This window comes from Hordeum vulgare, chromosome 4H, assembly GCF_904849725.1.
Source record: "Hordeum vulgare subsp. vulgare chromosome 4H, MorexV3_pseudomolecules_assembly, whole genome shotgun sequence".
Taxonomy (NCBI): domain Eukaryota; kingdom Viridiplantae; phylum Streptophyta; class Magnoliopsida; order Poales; family Poaceae; genus Hordeum; species Hordeum vulgare.
This window is the reverse complement of record NC_058521.1, coordinates 32,382,437-32,404,961: the sequence shown is the minus strand read 5'-3', so window position 1 is coordinate 32,404,961 and position 22,525 is coordinate 32,382,437. Positions and strand designations below refer to the sequence as shown.

Genomic DNA, 22,525 nt, shown 5'->3' with positions numbered 1-22,525 from the left:
GTGGACGAAAAAGTAAGAGTTCGAGATGAACACGCTCGGTCATTGATCGGTCGTGTCCGCAAACATTTGAGAGACCGGATTTACAAGTCACGGTTGTAGATGCTACAGTTCATCCAAATCGAACTAATTGACCGGACCGCCGTTTCCACGCAATTTCCCTCCACCAGCACGCCCACGGCACGTTCGACGTTAATGCTCGAGAGGGGCGCCGCTGCGCGCCTGCGCCACCACCCCACCCCACCCCCACGGTACCGTCGGGGGGTTGACGTCGCCGCGACCGCGACGCGGAGCGGTGGGCGGATGGGAGTTTGTTAGCGCGGGGCGAGAGCCGTCGCTCGCCTCCACCACCACCCCCCCACCCCCACCCCCAGATTCGCATTTTACTTTCTTGACTCGCCCTCCAGCTTCCCCGTCCATGTCACGCTCTCCCCGCCTCCTCCTCCTCCCCCTCCTCCCGTCCGTTTCGCCTCCCTTCTCTCCCTCGCCGGAGCACTCCGCCGCGCCTCTCCGGCCGACGAATAGCCGCCAAGACCGGACACGCGGTGTGGCCGGAAGTTCCTTGTGATTCATTTCATATAGCATCCCACGCGCAGGCAGTTCCGGCCCCGTCCGTGCTCTGCTGAATCCAGCCAAGGTCGCCGGCGCGCACCTCTCCTTCCCTGAGAGGTAAGAGGCCATGGCTTTCCCTTTCTCAAGTTCCAGTGCTGTTCCGGGGCTTCTTTTTCATGATCTGCTCCCTCTGAGAGCCTGCCGTTGACATTTCCACCAAAATATCTTGTCGAGTCCACCCTCAGATCAGATGGATTCTGAATCACTATCCCCTTTTTTTATACCTGAGGCTGGGGTGATCCATTCCAAAGCAGATCTCGCCTAATTGCTTGCTCCAAGTTCTTGATAAATTCTTTGAGCGGCGACTGTCTAGGAACACGGCACAGCCTTTTGCCTATGTATGTATTTTCCGAATTCGATAATTGAAAATCGCATTTTCAAGGGAAATTAGTTGCTCTAGGCATGTGAAGTACAGTGTGAAACAAGATTTGGGGCAATAGTCACACATATTTTAGTAACAACTGTACTGTTTGTTTCCTAGAGCATTAGCACCCACTACTGAAATCTATACTGAAAATGAACAAAACGAGATACTAATGGAGACGCAGGCCTAGAGCCTCTTAAATTCAACTTCCTCCCAAAGTTGTCTGATAATGCAAACAAGAAACTCAGCTGTGGGTCTCTCTTACCTTATTTCTGCATGATTTTTCCTTTTTCTGCAGGCACAAGGATCTTCCACCTTCGGATGCACAAAATGAATCGTCATCCTCCAAGGGATCGCCATCCTCCAAAGGATCGTCATCCTCCAAAGGAGCGTCATCCTCCAAGGGATCGTCAACATCGGGTGAACAAAATAGATTTTCACGATCGGATCGACAAAATGGATCTTCATCCTCCAATAAAGAAATATATGGGTTGGCTGAGCAAAGTTGTTAAAAGTTCGGTAAATAAAGTTATAAGAGGACAGTACGACGGGAATTTTGGTGAAGGCTATTCAACAACTCAGCACGCTACGCCATATGTACTGCCCAATTTTTTGCTTTTTTCTTCTTCGGTGCAAATAACTATCTGTAAAATGTACATTCATAAAAATGCATAGAAGCGAATAGTGATTCTTTGGATCTTAATTCTTACAATCATATATTGTCGTTTAATATGCACTTGTCTCGTTACTCTCTGAATTTGAAATTGCTCTTCTTTTTGACAAATCATGTGGGATAATACGATCCTGGGAAGTTTAAGCTTGAATGCTACAGAAGTATAGATAGTGAACGACCGAACAATTTCTGCTTGATTTTTCAGGAGCCACTGCATTTTTAATATAAATCAGGAGGCACAACGTGGTACATGATTCCAAGATAAAATGAACATCACAGGTTGTTGCTTTATTTACTTTGCTGTTGCTAATTTTGTCCCAATTATACTGTAGGGTACACATGCCAGTGACAATGAAGACATAGATCGTGCTATTGCATTATCCTTATCAGAGGAAGGTCAAAGGAAGGGAAAGGCCATTGGTCTGTATTATCCCATCTAAACCAGTTCTGTTAATCTCTAGTTTAGAGATTCTTTTACCTGATTGCATGTGTCATTAAAGTTTCTTATTTTGGAATAGCAGTTCTAGGTTAATGAGCATGTCCAAATATCTAAAGTTGATAGAAAGTATATTTTAAACGTTTCTTCATTTTCTTTTACTTATGAACCAGATACTGGTGATCATTTAAAAGAAGATGAAGAGCTTGCACGGGCTCTGCAAGAAAGTCTGAAAGATAAACATCCTAAAGTTCCGGCGGGAGGTGTTCCCTCAGATAGTCCAGCAACTAGCCTACTGCCAGATATCTTGCCATCAAGTAGATTGAGGTATTTGTTACAATGGTGCAATATGATTCATCTCTAGTTTCATGATAATTTAGCTTGTGGACTTGGAAAAGTTTGTTTTGCTTTTGTTGACACCACTGAGTGGCACTTGCATTACATGTTGCATTAGTGTGAAACAGTGAATAACAATCTACTGTGTTGATTTTTTTTCTAACTACTTAATTTTAGAGGAAAAAAACATGCATATATATTTGGTTGAGATATGCTTCATTTACGTCCATTGCTGTAACTTGTTGATCTCACAAAAGGTGAGAACGAATATGATTTTGGATGTTTAACCTCGTGTATCATCAACTTGGGGATGAAGCAAAATTTAGGACATGTAATATAATAGCATTGGGCCATTGATTCATGACCAGGTTCATAGCATATGAGAACGTAGGTACATTTCTGTGGGATGACAACGAATACCAGGGCGTTCTGTTCATCTGGCTTGTGAATATGTGGTTCATACTCTGCAACCTGCTTTATACAATATAGAAACAGCAGAAACCTTATCGAAACTGCTGATCTAAATCATACGGCTCAGTCCAAGATCAGGACGTGATTGGGACCGGGGATCACTATTATGTTTCAAAATGAGTTAGTACTCCACTGCAAAATCGTTCATGTAACAATGACCTTCTACAGTCCTACTTGTGAATTGCGGTACATACCACCAGGATAGTTTCATATTTTTTCCCAAGCGTATGGGTTGTAAAATTTTAAGCTTGGAAAGACTTGGGGAGGCAGGTGGATGCAGGTAATCCAGTTGACTGCTATATGGTGGAACTGTCCCGGATTAGGAACATTTGATTAGTGTTGGGAGCATATGCACTGACTTGTTGGTTGGCTTGATTATGGGTAAACATATGCATTGTCCCAGAAGTACTTATATATTAGTTACCTCCATTGTATTTTACTTGTTTCCGGCACTCAATGTGGTCTCAATACAGGCCTTTGACCATTCATATCCAAGTACATGTTAGTAAAAATAAAATAAAATAAATAGAGAAATGAAAAAAAATCTGCAAAAAGCTAATAATGTTGTTACATGTGGCAAATCTAAATACTTTTGGTAGTCATACATTTTTTTCGAAATTTAACTGCATGATGACTTCTATCTCCCGCTTGCTTTTATGTTGTGAAACAATTCTCTGTTTGCATGTTGCCATTGTTAAGTAACACTCTTATACTTGCCATATGAAGTCAATTGTCTCCTCGAGTTCTCGTACCCTTACTGTAGAGTAAAATAAAATAGTGGAAACCTTGGGTTCTCAGAACTCTACTCTATTATAAGATGGTAGAATCATTGGGTTCTGTCTCCATTTGTTTTTGCCAGGAGCTTCTCTGTTTTATACTTTTAACAGATATGGTGCACCATATTGACCCGTGTAGGGTTTGTGCTGGATGTAAAGCTCCACTTGGACATGGACAGTTTCTCAGTTGTATGGATTCTGTTTGGCACCCTCAGTGCTTCAGGTGTTCCACTTGCAGTGAGCCAATATCAGATTCCGAGGTACAAAAACTTAGCACATTTGATTTAACATACTTAACTTGTGATAACATTATAAATGTCAACCTTTCTGTTGGCAAGTTTGCAGTACATGATGATCATCCATACCATAGTCCCTGCTACAAGGAGCACTTTCATCCAAAATGTGATGTTTGCAAGAACTTTGTAAGAATCGGTTTTTCAAGTTTATGCATGAGCTTGAGTATTTAGCAGTACCTAATTTTTAATTATCTGTTAAAATGCGCTGATTATATTTTTGTGACCAGATTCGAACAAATAAAAATGGTTTCATTGAATACCGGGCCCATCCTTTCTGGATGCAGAAGTATTGTCCTTCACATGACAATGACGGTACTCCTAGGTGTTGTAGTTGTGAACGAATGGAGGTTAGGGTTATGACTATACAAATCTGAAGTTAACTGACAGTTTACTTCAGTTACAGCTGCTTCTATTCATAATGCAAATATTCACTTTTGGTTGGTCTAATGAATTTGTGTCTTCCGTTTCTTATCATCAACCCCAGCCAAAGGATATCAAGTACATAACTTTAGATGATGGCCGGAAGCTCTGCTTGGAGTGTCTGTATACTTCAATAATGGACACAAACGAGTGCCAACCAGTATACATTGATATCCAGGAATTCTATGAGGGTTTGAACATGAAAGTAGAACAACAGATCCCCTTGCTTTTGGTTGAACGTCAAGGTTTAAATGAAGCCAGGGAAGCAGAGAAAATGGTAAGTGACATGATATTCACCATTTTGTAATGTATGTTGACTAACTAATTTTTTAACCTGCTTGATTAGGGGCATCACCTTCCTGAAACCAGGGGTCTCTGCCTATCAGAAGAGCAAATTGTCAGAATGGTAAGTTCTTAAACTTTTCTAGTATGTGACCTTCATACTTAAGAGAATTCGTGGTAAAATAACATACCCCATACAGATATTGAGACGGCCAATACTTGGACCAGGAAGCAAAATGATAGACATTTCTACAGGACCACAGAAACTAGTTCGGCGGTGTGAAGTGACTGCAATTCTTGTACTATATGCTTTGCCAAGGTAAATTTAGTTATCTTCATACGTTTTCCGAACTGAGCACAGTTGATATTTGTGTTTGATTGATGTTGATTCTGCAACCAGTGTACGAACCTGTTATGAAGTCCTTTGTTGCGAATGTGCATATGTTTGATTTCCACTGAATAATTGCTTGCAGACTGCTCACAGGCTATATTCTAGCTCACGAGATGATGCATGCATACCTTCGACTTAAAGGTACTATTGTGCATGTCTATTTTCCTTTTGCAGAATCTTACGCATACTTCTATTTTCGTGCCATCAAACACTGCTGCATGTACGTATATTGATATATTTTCTTTGTTTATAGGATACCGAATCCCTAGTCCAGAGGTTGAAGAAGGCATCTGTCAAGTCCTAGCTCATCTCTGGCTTGAGTCTGAAATCGTATCAGGTTCAAGTAGTAGCATTGCAACCACATCTGAAGCAGCAGCAGTAGCAGCAGAAGCAGCAGTAGCAGCGGAAGCAGCAGACGCAGCAGTGACTCCTTCGACATCTTCCTCGACGAAAAAGGGTGAAAAGACTGACTTTGAGAAAAGACTTGGAGAATTCTTCAAGCACCAGATCGAAACAGACCCCTCTGCAATATATGGAGATGGGTTCCGAGCTGGCATTCGAGCAGTTGAACGCTATGGCTTGAGAGGTACCCTTGATCATATCAAGCGATCAGGTTCTTTTCCAAGTTGAGGCAGTGTTTTGCATGTTCGGTTTGTGAGCAGGGGGTATATCCTATGATGGCTTTTTGGTTCAAAGTTAGGCATACAAAATGGTTTGTGAGCACGGGGTATATCCTATGATGGCTTTTTGGTTCAAAGTTAGGCATACAAAATGGTATACGCACAAGATGGCAAATAGAAGCTAGAAAATTGAGGATTTAGTCACCATATACCATAAGTTGCAGGGACCTTTTCTGTTGTGCTTTAGATATGAAATTTGCCAAGGTGATAGCAAACATGAGAAAATATTTAACTGGCCAGTCTCATTTTATGATTGTGTGCACAATGTAGAGTATTGATATTTGATATATGAAAAGAAAGTTAAGAATGTATTTTGATGTCCGAAAGCAATGCCTTTCTGCGTGTGTGTGTGCGCGCGCCCACGGGGTTCCATTTTTTGGTCTTGCCTATATTTCAACATTGGTGATTGAGCTAAACTAAATATTTCCTCCGTTCCTAAACGTAGGTCATTTTAAAGATTTCAATATGGATTACATCCCTCCGTCCGGAATTACTTGTCACCAAAATAAAAAGAAATGGATGTATATACGTCTAGATACATCCATTTGTATGACAAATAATTCCGGACGGAGGGAGGACATGTTAAGGGCCGGATGTAAAATGTGTACGTTTGAGTATTGAGTGAGGAAATCTGGTTTCAAAATTTACTACTCCCTCCGTTTCTAAATATAAGTCTTTTAAGCGATTTCACTAGATGTCTACATACGGAACAAAATGATTGAATGCACACTCTAAAATATGTCTATATACATCCGTATGTAGTCCACTAATGAAATCTCTACAAAGACTTATATTTAGGAACGGAGGGAGTAGAAGATACACATGGCATTTTTCTTTTACAAAAAGAGGGAAATGGCTGGCTATACAAAGCAAGCAGATGCCCCTGCTTCTCATGTCTGGCTAGATCAAAAGTCTGAGCTCTCAAGTCTCAAGTGCAAACTTGGAACTGTGACAACTCCACAATATGACCCTTCTCCAAGATCTGCCGCAGAATGTGTCATTGGAATTGCGACTGTTTTCGGATCATGAACAGTATTGCTTGCTTCAACCATCCCTTATGCTACAACTTGGCAATACACACGCCTAGTTTGTATACCGAATTTGACAATGAACAACAAGCCGCCAATGTGAGATTTTTTTTTTCCTTCGTAACAGAGGTTGTACAAATAGTAATTTAAATATATTCAGAATATATTTTATGCTTATATATTTAAAGTATATGGTTGACTAACAAGAAAAAAATAGGCACATATATGTGGACATACAATAAAATATAATGGGGGAATACTACCACAATCCATTGTAAAAATTTGTTCGTAGAAAATATATAATGCATTATTGTAACATCTTGTATGAATATAAGAAGAACAATATAGTGCCTCATATTTATGCTGTATTCATATAATAATACTATATGCTCAAACAATATTATTTGGTACATGTCTATAATGCTTGTATTTTATTTATGTTTACTTGTAGCATGTTATATTTAACAGTACATTCATAAATACATCAGTGTGTTTGCATGCTCGATTCTTCAAAGTGCTGAACCAAACAAAACTTATATTTGACTTCACTACTAATTCGGTTTCGCGGCATCCATATACCTGAACTGAAATTGATACCCAATTCTAGTTCTCGTAAAACAGGAATTAGTAGTTGAATTTCATTTGTCCGATCGAAACAGATCCTAAAAGACCTATTTCCCCAATGACGAAGCCGAGCCGAGGTACATTGGATCAATCTCAGTCTGTACAGGTTAACTAGTTCTATACAACTATCTACATATATGTGTTTCCATGTACATATAAATAGATTTTTTTGAGAGAAATACATATAAATAGCATTGTCCAATCTGTATGTGGGAACCATCTGATCATCTTCATCTATCTATGCTACCGTTTGTCACCGTTGTGGTCGCCGCCGGCAATGTTTCACTGCTTCCTCCCCACTCCTTTACCCTCTCTTCAGCCAACATAGCCTGCATGTTAAAAGTTCAGACACTTTCTATATAAAGACCTGCTCAAACTACGATCGAGCCATTATCTATGGGAAATAACTATGATAAACGGATCGGGTGATGTTAGAATTGTACAGCACCTGTTTCTCCCACTTGGTTCTGAAGCAAATTATGAGAAGTACAGCGGTCTGCAGCAGCGTGCCAATGGACATGCCCACCCAAATCCCCTGCAGAAACGCATTGTTGTATATTCAGAGCAGGTTATAATCCGACTTCCCGTTTATAATTATGCATACATCTTAATTATTTCTCAGAAAACAAATCTACATCCATATTTAGAGGTTGATCTGATTTTGTCCTTACCAATGCACCAAATCTAAGCTTAAAGCCAAAGAGGACTCCGAGCGGGATGCCAACCAAGTAGTAGCACCCAATGTTTATGAAGGCAACAAGCGCCTGCCACCCTGCTCCTATCGCCACACCTGCACAGTGAACTTGATGTTCAGATGTTCCAGTTGCCACTGGGATTATTGTATTAGTTTGATATATATATATAATTGATCAGTGTTAGTGGTACGTGCCTGAGAGCACAGGCTGAATGCTGTTGAGGAAGATGGTTGCTGCAAGAAGGTAGCCGAGCTTTGCGGCCTCGCTCACCACCTCCTCGTTGTCGCTGAAGAAGCGCGGCAGCTCGGTCCTCCAGGCAAGGAACACGGCCAGGAAGACCGCCCCGATGGCGGCGGACGTCGACACCGCCATGATCACCGAGAACCTGGCCGCCTTGGGCCTGTTGGCGCCCAGCTCGTTCGACACCCTAACGCTGCATGTCATAGATTTTTTGCATTAGCACAATCACTGATGGATTTCTTCTTCTTTTGTACAGTTGCAGTTTTGTGTTGGCAGTGCTACATTTGTGTTGTTGCGTGTATTATACCTCACTGCTGCATTGAAGCCTAGTGCAACCATCAGGGTCCAGAGCTGGTAGTTGATGCTGCAGATTTCAGACACCGTTTAATCACTGAACCATTTCTTTACATGTACACAAAAGTTCAGTTATATGGTTGTCAGAGGAAATATGCTTACCAGACTGACATGATGTCAACCTCGAGCTGAGCATTCTTCAGGAGGCCCACAAGGATGAGCACTGCAGTGTAGTACCAGAGCTCCAAGCTACATAACACATAACACACACATGCATGTATAAATTCAAAATGATAGTACATTTTAAGCAATCTGCCAGCTGATTTCAGTTGAATTCGTGTATATATCTACCAACCAGAGCATGACGGCGGAGGCAAGGGAGAGCCTGACGAAGGCGGCGAGGTTATTGAAGGCGAGCATCGAGAACCCCTTCCACGCCTCCGGGAAGCAGCCGGAGACGAGGTAGGCGAACTGCGCGACGATGATGAGACACCAGGTGACGTTGCCGATCATGGCGGCGCCGAAGAGGCCGTGGCCGAGGCGGGCGACGAAGACGTAGTTGAGCACGACGTGGAGGGCGAGCCCGGCGCCGGAGATGAAGGTCATGGCCCAGACCTTGCTCTGCGCCTGGAAGAACTTCTGCAGCGGGAAGTTGGCGGCGTAGGCGAACAGCTGCGGCACGACCCAGCGCGCGAACCGGCCGGCAACGGCGGAGACGGCGGCGGGCTGGTGGAGCGCGCGGAGGATGGGCGCCGTGAAGGCGTAGGTCGGCGCGAGCGCCAGCGCGGCGGCGCCGCAGATGATCCAGGAGCGCTGGATGTAGATGCCCAGCATGTCCACCTGCCCCGCGCCCACCGCCTGCCCGCACAGCGTCTCCAGCGCGCTGCCCATGCCGAGCTGCATGCAAACGCAACCCCGTAGCGTCACCTCGTGTTCTTCTTACTCGCAACGTCGCATGCGTGCGCGGGAAGGAGCGAAATTCAAACGCCGATCGATCCAATTATGAACTTCATCTCATAACTTGCAAAAAGGGTGGTGACTCGTGGTAGCCTTTAGGGCATCTCCAACGGTTCACCAAGAAACTACCGCAATGTAGATACCACTTTTATAATTATTGGAGAAGGACGCTTTAACAGTTCCCTAATAGTTTTCGAATCGGACCACCTTCTTCGTGAGCACACAGGCGTAGTTTTGGTCTCATATGGCTTTACTGTTGCCACTTTGTCATTTTTATATTCTTTGTTAGAGTGTTTATGTTATGGCTGCGTGCATCTTAGCTATGAGTTAATAAAGAAACTCTTTATAAAAAAAAACAGTTCTCCAATAATCAACCTGACATGCAGAGGATTCACTTGTCAATCGGTAGGCGATGATGCGGCGGTGCTCGGATGGCTATTCCAACGGTCTATGCATGAGATTTGGCAGCGGCGGCAAACACACCATTGGTGGCAGCGGTGCTCTGACAACGGTTCGACATCGCTTCAACGGGTCCGATGACATTCCGGCGCCCATTATGGCAATTTTATGATGTGGTAGTATTGGGGATTGGGTTGAGAAAAGGCGAAGCCCCCCCCCCCCCCCCCTTTCAAATAAGGGAAGATGGTTTCTTTGTTATCACCAATAATTTTTATGAGGGAAAGGGGAGCAGTTGGGGCTGTTTTTTTCCAACTCCTTTAGTGCTAGGATTTCATTGGGAAAAGGGGAGCTGTTCCAGATGCTCTTACCAAGAAGAACACCGTCACGCGGGTATACACACTCTGTGGGAAGGCTATGTAGGAGTTAATTTACATTGAAAAATGACGCACTTCTTATCTTTTACCGTTTAAACCTTGTTCAACGGTAGAGATTACTTAACTTCATTTTCCCTTTATCTCTCTCAACACCAAAACCCAACTCTCCTTCACTCTTACTTTCTCACTCTCCACCACACCAGCGCTCCACACCATCCTCGACTTTTCCGAGGGCTAGCGTCATTGGATTTGGCCATCAATTGAGCGCCTCCTGGTTAACCACTCATCTACAGGTGAACAATTATGGCGTTGTCATTTCCTTTGTGCCCTGACCCCTCATATCGATGCATTGCCCTCATACAATCCGCGGTGCAGTCTACCCACATAAGCGTAAGCAATAACCATGTTGTTACGATCTGTCTTTGTTCCTATGGAGCCGAAAGTCCACAGGTCACCCAAGGTGAACCCTAACACTAAAATCTCAAACTCTAACCCTCCCCTCCAACATTTGCATTATCGCCTTTAATCAACCCTCTCCTGTTGATCTAGATTCACCTGGCCCGCCTTTGGTGAAGCTATGGAAGTGATAAATGGAGGGGCACAATGGCAAAAGATTGACCAGAGTTGTATTTTAATACTTGCATTTTCATGAGTGAGGCTTCGTGGCTCTCGCCCGAGTTTTTCAATTTTCCTTTTACCTTTTATATTTTAAAGGAATTATGAATATAAATACACAAATACTTATAGATGTATACAAGATGTGTGTAAAATTTTATTATGGAATACGTTTTGATGTGAGATGTAAAATAAGAAATCATATATACTTTTAAAGTGGTGCTAGAAATACATTATTTTGTTATTTTTGTGTAGCTCGCTTAAAAATGTATTTTGTCATGAAACTTTACAGACAATTAGATCCATAGATATGTGCGTATATATTTATAGATGTTTTAAAACCTACCTATTTTTATTTTTGTTTTTTCAAATTCACCCACTAAGCTCGAGCTCCATTAGAAATTTCCGCTTTTTCCATATTAAAATATCACAGAAAATATCCATGAGGAATATACCACTATTTTATTAATATAGCTTCTTTTGTGAATATCCAAAAAACGTGTGTTTATGAAAGCATTATTGGGTGTGGGAAAATATTGACAGAATTAAAATATATGTCCATGTTTTAAAGAAAACATTTGCATTTTCAGGGGAAAATATCGATATATAGCATAACAAATATTAAAACATTTACTTACTATAAAAAATTAGCAACATATTAAAACTAAACAATATTTGAATAAAAAAGGGTGAAACAGAAAGCGAATAGATAAATAAATAAATACCAAACGCTTAATAAAGCGGCTCATACACATGATGAAGAGGTGAGTGAATGCTTGGTATTGGTTGCAATAAACAAGATATAGTTTTTTTCACCGTAGGGTATAATTAATAGGCGGACGTATATAGAACATCCATCAATAACCAATTTAATCGACCAACTCGAAGAAAAAAAAGAAAAAAATCAATTTAAATAGTCCACACTATCATTGTCATTTTTGTCACGCCTAAATAGTGACATGGTCTTTGGGTGCCAAAACGAACGACGTGTACGCGCCGTATGTGTACATGCACTGCCCCGACGGCGGCATATGGATCGAGTACGCTCTCGTCCACCGATCGAACCGGGTGTAGAAGAGAATCTATTCCATCCTGCTTTCTCGATATAGCCGTTATATATATATATATATATATATATATATATATATATATATATATATATATATATATATATATATATATATATATATATATATATATATATATACCGCATATGGTATAACATGAAACCACATTCACACCACGATCCAAACACCTTGATTTATCGTATATCAAGCAACATCTTAAGAAAATTAATGACGACGACGACACTGTTGTCCGGACACGTCCTAGGGTTTCCTCCATACACTTCTGGAATGTGAGGAGGAGGAACACCCGACACCCTTTAGGAAGGAAGGACGACACTTTCAAACGTCACCGTATCGGTGTTAGAAGACAATGATTTCTCCCGACCTTCAAATTAACCACCACCATCCGAACAATCAGAGGCGCTCCACCAAGCGTGTCATCCACCAACAAACGTCATACGGTCTTGCAGTCACCATCGTGGTCTCACCATGACCAACATAGCAAGGCCAATCAGTCTGAGGCGAACCACCCGAAGACAAGGTCCGACAGGAGGACAACCACGCAGGAGGGGACCACCTCCACCGTCCAAGACGATCGCCGCCCGGACACGACGACGAGAGCACACCGAAGCATTAAAACCGGAGGACGACAGCAACAAAGCAACCCGGAGGACGTCCTCCACCGCCATAGGCGTATGCCGACCGGACACATCAGTCGGGACGCACCAGACTAGATAGGCCCGACCGAGCGCCGGTCAAGTCCCGGGGCTCGTAAAGTCCCCGCCGCCGTGCTGCTGCACGTAGGCCGCCACCACCGCTAGCCTCATGCAGCCCAAAAACTCAGACGGACATGAACAAGCATGTAAAGCCTTCATCACCGTGCGATGTCAACGCTGTCATGTACACCACGGACCGCATCGTAAACCAACTAGAAGCAACGAGGCAGGCTCGACATCGGCCCCGAGGGCCGAAGCGCCGCCACGGCCGCCCATCCACCAACGACAGCGCCACCGCACATCCTGCTTTCTCGGTGCACCGAACGATCGAGAAAACGGCGGCCCGCCCAAGCAGGAGGTCAGAGAAAATGGTTCCCATGGACGTGTCGTCCCTGTCGTTGGTTGGTTCGTTCGTCGGTCAATCCCGATCGAGTGTGGGTGTGGCGGCAGCGGCACGACGAGTGATGGGCACGCACGACACGCACGTACGTGCGCGCGGCAGCTTCGCCCAAACATCCGAGGGAGATCTGCAGAGGACGGTTGTGCTTACTCTTACTTTGCAGGTCGTGGCAGGCTTGTTTTCTAACGCAACCTTGCCGCTTTTCTTGTGTTCAAAGAGAAAGAGAGAGAGAGAGAGAGAGAGCACGGCTCTTTGCTGGAAATGCATGCATGCATGGATGCCCCTGCACGGTGCAGTGTCGGCCAGCGCACAATTACCAGCTAGGTGTGCGGTCTTACGAGGATAACGGAGTCCATAGCCTATTAAAGTTTAAATCCGTTAGTATTATTTTTGAATTTATTTTGAGTTTTTTTATTATGTGCGTATAGTAAGAGACTTATACGTACGTTTCGATCTACTACGAGGTGTTTGTGATGACTTCGTCAATCTTATGATGATATGCAGGTTTAGTCTCTCAAAGATGCTTGTAGGGATAGTAGGATAAGTATGTGTTCGTAAAAATAAGTGCATATATGCACGATCTATATTAATGCCTGCATCCATATCGTGTTGTTGAGAAAAAGCTGTGCGGACACACATGCATGGCTCACCATGTGCCATTGGTAAGCTTTTCCGCATGTGATCCCTTTCCCTTGGCTTTTCCCGATTCCGGGCTAGAAAACACGCGCACGCGCACGCGAGTACACATGTTTGCACAACCGAATCCTTAGCTTGATCGATCGATGGTTGGCCAGCCAGCCAGCCAGCCCGATGCGGCCTCCCTAGGCAAACTGAAAATTAAACAATCACTAACTACTAACCCCAGCTTCTTCATGCGTAAGCTGGTACGTACGTAATATCCGTCACAATTGCAGGCTTTTCTTCTTATTACTACAAGTTTTATTATGGTTAAGCAAGCACGCACAGGGAGACATGCATGTTTTGTTAATAATTCCTTAGGTCATACGCATGACCAGACCAATCAAACCCTTGTTTCTACTGGTGTCCTGCTGAGTGCTGACCCAAGTCTCCAACTCCAAGGGAAGGAACAAACACGGGTGTTACTTTGCGACGCACGGGAGCTGACCTAAGATGGGGACGTGCAAACCACCCTACATTACCACGGCACATTGCTCGCTAGCTTAATTAATCAGCTGTATATACCTGCTAGCTGCGCTTCATGCATCCTGATTACGAGTACTGACCTCTTAATGTATACCTACGTGCTTCGCAAATTCTGCAGTCTAATTGACTACTTATAAAGCTGATCTGAATTGATCGAGACATGATCGATAATCCAGTTAATCAAGAGTTACGGCATGTGCTTAGACGTGCTGCGTCCGTACGTGCGACTGAATTTTGCCGGGTTAACCGGTGCAAATCAAGAGATGGAATGGAAGCATCTAGTATGAGCTATGAAAGCAGCAATGTTAATGGTTTCGCGTTAGCATATGTGCAAGTGGGTTGGCGCGGGGCGGGGTCGGCGGGCGTGCGTACCAGGACGCCGTAGGCGAAGCCCTCGATGACGTTCTGGACGACGGTGACGGCGGCGAGCTCGACCTCGCCGATGTGGCCCGCGAAGCCGACGGTGACGAAGCCGATGGAGAACTGGAAGACGGCGGTGAGGATGGCCGGGAACGCGATGTGCCACAGCAGCCTCGACTCCTGCCAGCTCTTGCCCACCATCTTCCCCATCAACAAACAATCTGATCGGTCCGGCCACCGGTAGATCAGGCCAGGCCAGCTAGCTAGTGTGTTTTGTGGCGTGCGCTCTTGAGTTGAGCAGAGGAGGAAGACGGATGGATGTGAGAGAGGAGTCGCAGAGTTATTTATAGGCTTCTTCCAGAGCCCGGGCATATTCCGTGCCCATGCCTTCAAAGCCTGCTTTATTATCTCCGCCGATGCTACCGCGTCTGCGTCTGCACACATGAGAGTACACAATACACACACAGATGTGGCTAGCTACGCTCCTACTTTACTTAGTAGCTATTGATCGGCTGTTAATGCGTCGATTGTTTGACGGAGCACAGGTTCCGGTCCGGGTTGTGGGTGGAGCGATGTGGATTGGGATGGGACGTGGGTACACGGCAACCGGTGTTGTTGACTTGCTCTGATTTTCAGGGGATTCCCATCAATCATGGGATCATGACCGGCGTGTTCAACAGCTAGCGGAAAAGATTTGTGTCGATAGCAGCATCGAGCGTGTTCTAGCTGCTGCTAGCCTGCAGTGTTTGGTGGGGAGTGCGTAGGTAGATTGGTGGAAACTTGAAACCGGTGCTGCCCGGAATAGCATGCGCTAGCCTATATATTTGGTGCGTTTCTTAAAGTTGACACCGCGCTAATTAACCAATGTTTGTTGTAGAAAAAAAAGGAGAGTTTCTTATTTTCTTTTGGACTTTGCTGATCATAGCTTATGCTTAGGCCCTGTTTGGAACCATAATAGATTATAATAATCTAGATTATGAAGATAGATTATATAATCTGCTGGTTTATAAATATAATCTAGGTGGGCATGTTTGGAGGCCAGATTATATAAACTGTAATCCAGGCTTTACAGCGCATAATGACCTGTGTGCCTTCTATTTTGTTTTTAAAAAGAGGAGGGTGGCGGTGACAGGAATGTAATTATCTCCAACTTTACAAGGGTAATAGGTCATTAGCAATTCATAATCTGATTTTAGCTGGGGTAGAGTAGATTATTAGTTTTTAATAATCTGTCCATCTAGTTTTTATAACCTACACCATAATCTGTCCTGTTTGGAAACATAATAGATTATAAAAACTGGATTATACAATCTAAGTGGTTCCAAACAGGGCCTTAGCAGGAGGATTTAAACTCGGAAGTTTGGGGCACGCGCTATCGTGATCATGGGAAAGTTGCATTAATTTCGAATGACTTCGATTACTTCATGGAGCTCGATGAAATTCGGAGAATGTAAGTTGTTGTGCTTATAAGTTGGACCTAACTAACATTTTGTTTTGGATGTCTTTATTGAGTCCATTATCATTTTAAAAGTATTCAAAAATATAAGATATTTCATAAAGTTAAAGTTTCTCATTTTAATAGATCTTTGATGCACTTTAATTGCATTCATTGTTAAATAAATCATATTTAAAGGGTTGTCCATCCAAAATTCTTTTACATTTACACAGAAACTTTTCAGAAGCTCTGAAGAGAATTTATTTCAGCATTCCTTTTCGAATACATATTCCGAGGTTTTAAATTATCCTCATTTGACATGCACCCATGTCTGGTTTTGAACTCTTATGTCATTTCATTTTGGGGGCAAATCCCTACGTTTATGGATTGCAAAATTTTGGAACAAACCTAGACATGTGGATTTGGGAGATAGAGACGACCCCATCAATGCATCTACAAAGTGAGAGTTACTAGAAAGAGAAGGAAAAAAAGACGGATGTGAGCCAAACACGGTTGTTAGGGTTGAATAAGATTGAACCGAGGACACATCGATGATGGGGCTAAGGCTGCATGGGGGTGAGCGTGAGAAGCCAACAGAAGAGGTCGAGGAAGAGAATGTGAATACATCAGTTGGGCTCGCCAGCACACCAGTCGGTTCCTCCTATGAGGTTGAGCCGACAAATAGGGTCAGTGGAGAATCCAGAAAGAAAATGGAGGGCAGGCTCAAAGTTAACGACGAAGAAACAAAACGTATGCTTGTCACAAGAAGGCATCATAGTAAGGAAGCAACAAAAATAAGTCTTGCACAACTAAGTAGTTAAACTAATAAGAGTAACATCTATACCTCTATGGAATCACATTAAATTCACGAGGTAAATGTCCTTTTTGATCCCTCATTTTCTGAAATTGTATCATGATTTTGTCATCATGAATGCTTTTGAATATCTCTTTCTCGCAGTAGCACACCATTAAATCATTTAGCCAATCATCTGATAGTTTATTGCGCAAATTTGTCTTGATGATCTTCATTGCCGAAAGTATACGCTCAACTGATGTAGTGTCCACAGGAAGAATGAGTGTCAACTCGATGAGGCGATATACCAACTGGAAAGTTGTGTTTTTATTGTTTCAAACATCAACCGAGCAAGTGTGGACACATCCCGACATCCATTAAATCCATCACTTCTTCTAATGTTCATAAGGAATCTTGGGAGGTCTACTCTTAGCAACAACCGGTCAACTTCTCTAAAGTCCTCGTCATAAATTTCAGCAAGCCGAATAAGATTGTCAATGTTAAACTTCGAGAAGTTGTTTGCTAGATTAAGACAAGACATATAATCCAATGACTCGGTGGTAACTTCATTGAATCAGTGATTCATCTCAACGATAGTTGCATCAATAGCAACATTGAATATGCTAACCTTGTAATAGTGGAATCCAGTCACCTTATTCTTAGTGCGAACTTATTGATCCATAGTTCCAACAAGATCATCCATGTTTGGCACATCAATATCATGTGTTTCACAAAAGTTCTTGGCTTGGCAGAATAAAGACTCACACCCATTGTCCCTCATGTCCCGCAAGCTTTCTTTCACATCCAAGATCAAGCGCATGGCTTCAACAATATTTTGATTCTTTCTTTGCAAAGCTTGGGATAGATGATTTGTGTTGCTCAACAAGTTTTTAAGAACGACATGATGAATACAAATTCCAAGCATTCCATGTTTTTTAAGAAAATCTCTAGTTCCACCTTGACATGTGTGTTCCCGAGCATCAACCACGACAATTCCTAGCACATCCGCCACAGTATTCCACATTGAGAATATATGAAACAAGGTTCTGAGATGTGAGCCACAACGAGTATCTCTTGGTCTTGTTATGCTAGATTCTTGATGCAAACCGGTTCCGGCTGAAATCTTTCCATTCTCCATCAAATCTAACAATTCATCTTGATGTTTGACAAGTAATGCATCTTTCCTTTTGCAAGACGAACACACTTGAGTCACTATCAAGGGAATATAGTTGAAGAAATCAGCAATAGCAGGACTACATTGAGCAACGGTGACAACCACCAATTGTAACTGGTGAGCAAAGCAATGAACATAAAAGGCATATGGAGCTTCATCTCTAACCAAATTTTGCAGAACGTTGAATTCCCCTCTCATATTTGAAGCACCGTCATAACCCTGGCAACGTAGCTTAGAAGGTGACAAACCATGATATTCCAACACATCAACCAAAGTTTCTTTAATTCCAATAGATGTACAATCTGTGATGTGCTTAATTGCAAGGAATCTCTCTTGGAGCACTCCATGATCATCTAGAAATCTACATGCATCAAGAAATCACATTAGTATTTAGTAGTACAATATTAAAAAACACTACAATATGGTATGAGTTACCTCACAATCACCGCCATTTGCTCCTTTATTGAGCAATCTCTAGCCTCATCAATGAGTATTGAGAAATTCTTATCTCCAATGCCATTCTTAATAACTTTGGTTACCTCCATTCCACAAGTTGTAGCAAGGTCCTTCTGGATGTCGGAACAAATCATATGTGCATTTCGTGCCCCCTTATCAAATGCCTCCTTCACATATTCTTTCTTGTCCTTATACTAGTCTAACAACTTTGTGAAATTGCCCTTGTTGATGGAAGTAGAGGATTCATCATGCCCACGAAAAGCTTCCCCTTTTGATATGAGATACCTTGCGTGAGAAGCCAACAGAAGAGGTCGAGGAAGAGAAGGTGAATACATCAGTTGGGCTCGCCAGCACACCAGGCGGTTCCTCCTATGAGGTTGAGCCAAACACTAGGGTATAGGGTTATGTATGGCCTTCACCAATATTTCCACGCACGATCACCCTCCACTTCCACAAGACCTTGCCGTCATCGGGGTCTTGATGTCCACGACCCTCATGTGACTGTAGGGCTCTTGAACAATTCTTATTAGGCTAGGGACATGTTAATATTTTCTCCCGTTGTATTGCACGGACATGTTTGCTATAGAAGACCCGTGGAATCTTGAACTGCGCTTTTGTAGGCTAAGACCATCTTTGTTTGGACCGTATCTACAAATTCTCAGATTATAGACCATTTTTCGTAAACTAAGATCATGTAGTACTATTTTCTTCCGTTGCAACGCACAAGGCTTTTTGCTAGTAATAGCTCATATAACGTGTTTTCAATAATATAAGAGCAAGAATGGTATTAAAGGATCATAATGAAAATGGTAATATGACATATGGATCCATAGTTGTCCTGATGCACTCGAGGCGTAGTTAGTAGCCCACAATGAATGGATTCAGCTGTCCCTCCAATGGTCAATAATGCCAATTATCCTCTAGACGGATAGGAGGAAGGTCTTGTTCATGATTCCCTCTGGAAAAAAGAAATGTCCAAATATGCTTAGCGAGTTGCCGAGATTAGATGTTACACCCTCGATTTTGACCATACGTTAATTATACACGCAATGCGTACGCCCAAGATCAAGGACTCACGGGAAGATATCACAACACAACTCTAAACACAAATTAAAACGTACAAGCTTCATATTGCAAGCCAGGGGCCTCGAGCGCTAGAATACAGAAGCTCGAGAAACACACGAGTCAGCGAAAGCAACAAATACCTCAGTATATAGATAAAACAAGGAGATGCCTTAAAGAAGGCTAGCACAAAAGAGACATCGATCGGACGAGGCGAGGCCTGCTACTTCTTGAACTTGCGTTGGTTTTTACTTAAAGATAAAAGGGTGTTGCAACAAAGTACATAAGTATTTCCCTCAGTTTGTTGAGAACCAAGATATCAATATAGTAGGAGGAACAAGCAAGGCCCCAATCTTCGCACCTACACAAACAATCAAACACTTGCACCCAACGCTAAAAAGGGATTGTCAATCCCTTCACGGTTATTTGCAAGGATGAGATTTGATAGAGATAGATATAAAAGATTTCTATTAAACAATTACTAAATAAACTATTTCTATTAAACACTTACTAAAAATAGTAAAAAACATTATACTTATATTGAAATATAATGTAGCACAAGGAAATAAACTACTTGTGGCTAAAATGTGAAGCAACTAGAATGCCAAAAAAATCCTGATGGTAAAAGCCAGTACAATCTCCAAGAAAGAGCACTGATTCCAGGTTGCAGATTTGCAGCAACTTTACTTGTATTGTAGACAACTCATGCTAAAAATTAAGCAACTAGAATGGAAAAAATCAGTACAATCACACACATATGTTCATCTGACTTGTGCTATCTTTGCAGGTAACTTTGTGCAAAAAGTATGAACACCTTGCATCAATCGACTTAATCAGTAGACAATAATTACTAATGTTTCATTGCTAGATATATGTATTAATTCACCCATCCACACATCCACCCAACCCATGTCAGGGACACTTGAGCAACACAAGAACCTGATAAACTTGAGGAACTAGTACCTACTTGAGCAACACACGAATGAATATACAAGAAAAATCTACACATGAAAAATCTCTAGATATGTACAAGACATAAAATGTGTGTCACATTTCTATGTGGTGAGCTTTTGCATGATTTTCTCTGTGTCGCTACTACATCCTGCAACAGTTGTGCTCCTTCAGTTCTTCTAAATTTTGCATAAAACATTGATGAACTCGAACGACGGGGGGGGGGGGGGAGGAGGGAGGAGAGAGGAGGAGGAGGGAGGAGGGAGGAGGAGCACCAGGAGCGGCGGCGGCGGCGGGCGACGGGAACGAAGGCGGCGGCGGACGATGGGCGACGGGAACAACGGCGGCGGTGGACGACGGGCGACGGGAATGGCGGCGGCGACGGACGACGGGGGTGCAGGGGGAGAGTGAATTGGAGTTGAGAGGGGAGCAGGAGGGGCGGACGGTTGGATAAGGTGGAGAAGATATACTTAGTAGTACCGCTCGTTTAAGGCAAGCGCTACTGCTATTCAACTTACCAGTAGCGCTTTACACAAGTGCGCGCTGCTACTAACGCTACCGTCAGTGCACCTCATTGGGCCTCCTTTAGCAGTAGCGTTGGGTATATATCCAGCGCTACTGCTAAGGTGTTAGTAGTAGCGCTTAACCGGATCAGCGCTACTGATAGTTAGCAGCAGCGTTTTCTTTTTTCCAGCGCTACTACTGAGGTCCTGCCTATAAGCATTTCCCTAGTAGTGCTAGTTTTGATAAAACACTCCGTTGCCTTTATCATAATATCTTTTATTCATGTGGTTCAAAGGACCATATGATTGTTTGTTCCATCTGGTCTCTTTTAACTGCTTGCTTCTATTTTTGTATGTCTTTGTGGCATACGATCCTTTTATTTGCAATCTTTGGGTCCTCGATATAGTTCATTTTCCTCCAACTTCTTATCATTGTATATGTGTATTTCTCTGCACTCATTTGTTGAGAAGTACACACTTTTTGGAGGACCACCTACTATATTGGCTTTCTAAACTTTTTGTGCATTTTGGCAATCGATGCCAATGGGGGAGAAGTTTAGAGAGTTTAGTTTGGTTATGCTTAGAGGGTTTTGCTTTTATTGCATAGGCATTTACATCTTGTACGCATGCATTATTGCTTTGTATGCGTGCGCTTGGGTATGCTTATTTCCTTATATAAACTCTCTTTAAGTGGTTGTCATCAATTACCAAAATGGGGGAGATTGTTAGAGCATATTTCTCCATATGTGGTTTTGGTAATTGATGACAATTCCTATGGACTAATGGTTGCCTTAAGTTATAGTTATAGGATTTGTCCATAGGCACTTCTTGAAGTCCATCTGTTGGGTTCAAGGAGTTTATATGATGACCAAAGTGGTATTAAGGGTATTATCAAAAGAATGGTCATAGAGACACATGTTTGATCAAGATCGTCAAACAAAGAGTAAATCAAGATGATCAACACACAAAGCATACAAGATGTACCGAGAGGGATCAAGTGATCCCATGGTATGGTAAGTGATAACCCACAAGTATAGGGGATCAATTGTAGCCTTTCTTGATAAGTAAGAGTGTCGAACCCAACGAGGAGCTAAAGGTAGGACAAATATTCCCTCAAGTTCTATCGACCACCGATACAACTCTACGCATACTTTACGTTCTCTTTACCTAGAACAAGTATGAAACTAGAAGTACTTTGTAGGGGTGATAGGATAGGTTTGCAAGAAAATAAAGAACACGTAAATAAAAACTAGGGGCTGGTTAGATAAAGAAACAATTACGTTAGTTTAACGAATGTGGAAAAGTGGTGGTAGGAGTTGTGGAATTGTCCCTAAGCAATTGACTACGTTACTAGACCGATAGCAAGTTTTATGTGGGAGAGGCCATGCTAGCATGTCATCCCTTACTTGGAATTCTATACACTTATGATTGGAACTTTTAGCAAGCATCCGCAACTACTAACGTTCATTAAGGTAAAACCCAAC

General features: G+C 42.7%; 2 protein-coding genes across 4 annotated transcripts; one reads left to right on the top strand and one right to left on the bottom strand.

Annotated features, from left to right (window-relative positions):
* The first annotated feature begins 374 nt into the window (after positions 1 to 374).
* On the top strand, positions 375 to 6,045 carry LOC123447731 (protein DA1-related 1-like). Of its 3 annotated transcripts, none has more exons than XM_045124376.1 (12): positions 375 to 666; positions 1,272 to 1,393; positions 1,979 to 2,066; positions 2,256 to 2,409; positions 3,805 to 3,925; positions 4,004 to 4,087; positions 4,189 to 4,308; positions 4,446 to 4,658; positions 4,728 to 4,787; positions 4,864 to 4,982; positions 5,137 to 5,195; positions 5,308 to 6,045. In XM_045124376.1, the coding sequence occupies exons 2-12, from the start codon at positions 1,295 to 1,297 to the stop codon at positions 5,682 to 5,684; spliced, it is 1,494 nt and encodes a 497-aa protein (XP_044980311.1). In that variant the 5' UTR covers positions 375 to 666; positions 1,272 to 1,294; the 3' UTR covers positions 5,685 to 6,045. The 3 variants fall into 3 exon arrangements, with proteins under 3 accessions (XP_044980311.1, XP_044980309.1, XP_044980310.1); XM_045124374.1 differs by having other exon boundaries at positions 1,272 to 1,570; XM_045124375.1 differs by having other exon boundaries at positions 375 to 947; positions 1,272 to 1,570.
* A 1,324-nt stretch (positions 6,046 to 7,369) lies between these two features.
* Positions 7,370 to 15,016, bottom strand: LOC123447730 (protein DETOXIFICATION 29-like). The gene is made up of 8 exons (XM_045124373.1): positions 14,680 to 15,016; positions 8,971 to 9,512; positions 8,778 to 8,864; positions 8,629 to 8,685; positions 8,276 to 8,514; positions 8,058 to 8,176; positions 7,835 to 7,921; positions 7,370 to 7,715 (listed from the first exon to the last, which is right to left on the bottom strand). Exons 1-8 carry the CDS (start codon positions 14,875 to 14,877, stop codon positions 7,617 to 7,619), a joined length of 1,428 nt encoding a protein of 475 aa, XP_044980308.1. The 5' UTR covers positions 14,878 to 15,016; the 3' UTR covers positions 7,370 to 7,616.
* Positions 15,017 to 22,525: the final 7,509 nt, after the last annotated feature.

Excerpts from the sequence above, each read along its gene's own strand:
- LOC123447731 (XM_045124374.1), top strand. The coding sequence starts at position 1,295 with ATGCACAAAATGAATCGTCATCCTCCAAGGGATCGCCATCCTCCAAAG. Across the intron at positions 4,788-4,863 it reads AAGAGCAAATTGTCAGAATG|ATATTGAGACGGCCAATACT; the intron begins GTAAGTTCTTAA and ends TACCCCATACAG. Across the intron at positions 5,196-5,307 it reads TGCATACCTTCGACTTAAAG|GATACCGAATCCCTAGTCCA; the intron begins GTACTATTGTGC and ends CTTTGTTTATAG.
- LOC123447730 (XM_045124373.1), bottom strand. The coding sequence starts at position 14,877 with ATGGGGAAGATGGTGGGCAAGAGCTGGCAGGAGTCGAGGCTGCTGTGG. Across the intron at positions 7,922-8,057 it reads AGCTTAGATTTGGTGCATTG|GGGATTTGGGTGGGCATGTC; the intron begins GTAAGGACAAAA and ends GCGTTTCTGCAG. Across the intron at positions 7,716-7,834 it reads GAACCAAGTGGGAGAAACAG|GCTATGTTGGCTGAAGAGAG; the intron begins GTGCTGTACAAT and ends TTTAACATGCAG.